The sequence below is a fragment of the Mandrillus leucophaeus genome, unplaced genomic scaffold (genome assembly GCF_000951045.1).
Source record: "Mandrillus leucophaeus isolate KB7577 unplaced genomic scaffold, Mleu.le_1.0 Scaffold11, whole genome shotgun sequence".
In the NCBI taxonomy this organism is placed as follows: Eukaryota; Metazoa; Chordata; class Mammalia; order Primates; family Cercopithecidae; genus Mandrillus; species Mandrillus leucophaeus.
This window is the reverse complement of record NW_012099209.1, coordinates 2281162-2282767: the sequence shown is the minus strand read 5'-3', so window position 1 is coordinate 2282767 and position 1606 is coordinate 2281162. Positions and strand designations below refer to the sequence as shown.

At 59.8% G+C, this 1606-nt stretch overlaps 1 protein-coding gene across 1 annotated transcript in view; it reads right to left on the bottom strand.

Moving 5' to 3' along the window:
- PIK3R2 (phosphoinositide-3-kinase, regulatory subunit 2 (beta)) overlaps positions 1-1606 on the bottom strand; it is a 21441-nt gene that overhangs the window by 15628 nt on the left and 4207 nt on the right. The window contains exons 2-4 of the mRNA XM_011990956.1: positions 691-783; positions 284-334; positions 26-194 (exon numbers count right to left, since the gene is read on the bottom strand). Coding sequence (XP_011846346.1) covers positions 26-194; positions 284-334; positions 691-783 — 313 coding nt within the window. The remainder of the gene's footprint in view (positions 1-25; positions 195-283; positions 335-690; positions 784-1606) is intronic.

Below are 1606 nucleotides of genomic sequence, written 5' to 3'. Positions count from 1 at the left end.
GGGCCTGGGCCCTCCCGCCCGCTACAGGTCCCTCCTTCCCCTGGGCTCATCGCCAGGCTCACCCCGCAGGGCTCTGCGCGCCTCAGCCGAGGCCTCGGGGGTCACGAGCGGTGCGGGCAGTGCCAGAAGGAAGCTCTTAATGCCGTCAGCCAAGGCGGTCGTGTCCCACTGGTCCACGTCGCTCAGGGTCCAGTCTGCGGGTGCAGTGAGGGGGGACATGTCCAACTCACGTATACTGCGGCCCCCAGGCTCCCCCCCCCACCCCATTGAGGCTCCCCTTCACCTGTACGCGGTGTGGGCAGCTCCGGCCGGTAGTGAGATTCGCTGTCCAGCCCTGGGGGTGAGGGGAACAGGCAAGTCAGCTCTCAAATGCTGCCCCAACCCCCTTGAAGTCTGGGCTGGCCGCTCAAATCCCCTGCAGTCTCGCTTTGCCGCCCAGAGATAAGGGCATGGGAGGGGTGGGGAGGGAGAGCTGGGAGAGGGCACAGCACATGCAGTGGCCTGGTCGTGTTCACCTTCCCATCTTCCCTTAGGAGTCACTCTGTGCCCTAGTCAACACAGAGGCCCAGGGCATCCAGGCTCGGCCTGTTTCCATGCAGCATGAGCTTGGAGGCCCTGTGAGGGCATGAGTCGCCTGTCACTAGAGGTAAGCAAGCAGAATCCAGGGGCTGCAGCCAGACTGGAACTCACCTGTCCTTTCAATGGCCTCCACAAGCTTCACCAGAAGAGGGGGCGCCACATCGGGTGGGGAGAACTGCTCAGGCAGGTCGGGGAGTGTGAGGCCTGGTGGGGGAAGAAGGGAGGGTGGCCTGTTGGTGGGGTTCCTGGAAGGAGCCCAGCCCCTCTCTTTGCCGGTTGGACCTCAGCTAGGGCAGTTTGAGGCAGGGCCCAGCTCAGGCAAGTGCCTGGCACCTTAACTGCCATCTGCAGGAGGCTGTAAGACCTTGGGTAGAGGGGCTAGGAGAGGGCAGAGTTGATGGGACACAATTTTCTGGGTTAAAATACCAGGAGTTCACACAACTTCACAGAACAGGTGGACTGCGCTGAATAATGTCCCCAAAAAGGTATGTCCAAGTCCTCATCCCTGGTACCTGTGACCTTATTTGGAAATAGGTCTTTGCAGGTGTAAGGAAAGCAAGGATCTGTACATGAGACCAGCCTGGCATTAGGGTGGGCACTAAACCCACTGGCTGATGTCTTTGTAATAACAGAAAGCCGGCCAGGATGGCGGCTCATGCCTGCAATCCCAGCACTTTGGGAGGCCGAGGTGGGTGGATCACCTGAGGCCAGGAGTTCGAACCAGCCTGACCAACATGGCGAACCCGTCTCTACTAAAATCAGAAAAATTAGCTGGGCGTGGTGGTGGGTGCCTGTAATCCCAGCTACTCAGGAGGTTGAGGCAGGAGAATCGCTTGAACCCGGGAGGTGGAGGTTACAGTGAGCCAAGATTGCACCACTGCACTCCAGCCTGGGGGACAGAGCAAGACTCTGTTTCAAAAATAAATCAAGGCCGGGCGCGGTGGCTCAAGCCTGTAATCCCAGCACTTTGGGAGGCCGAGACGGGCGGATCACGAGGTCAGGAGATCGAGACCAGCCTGGCTAACAC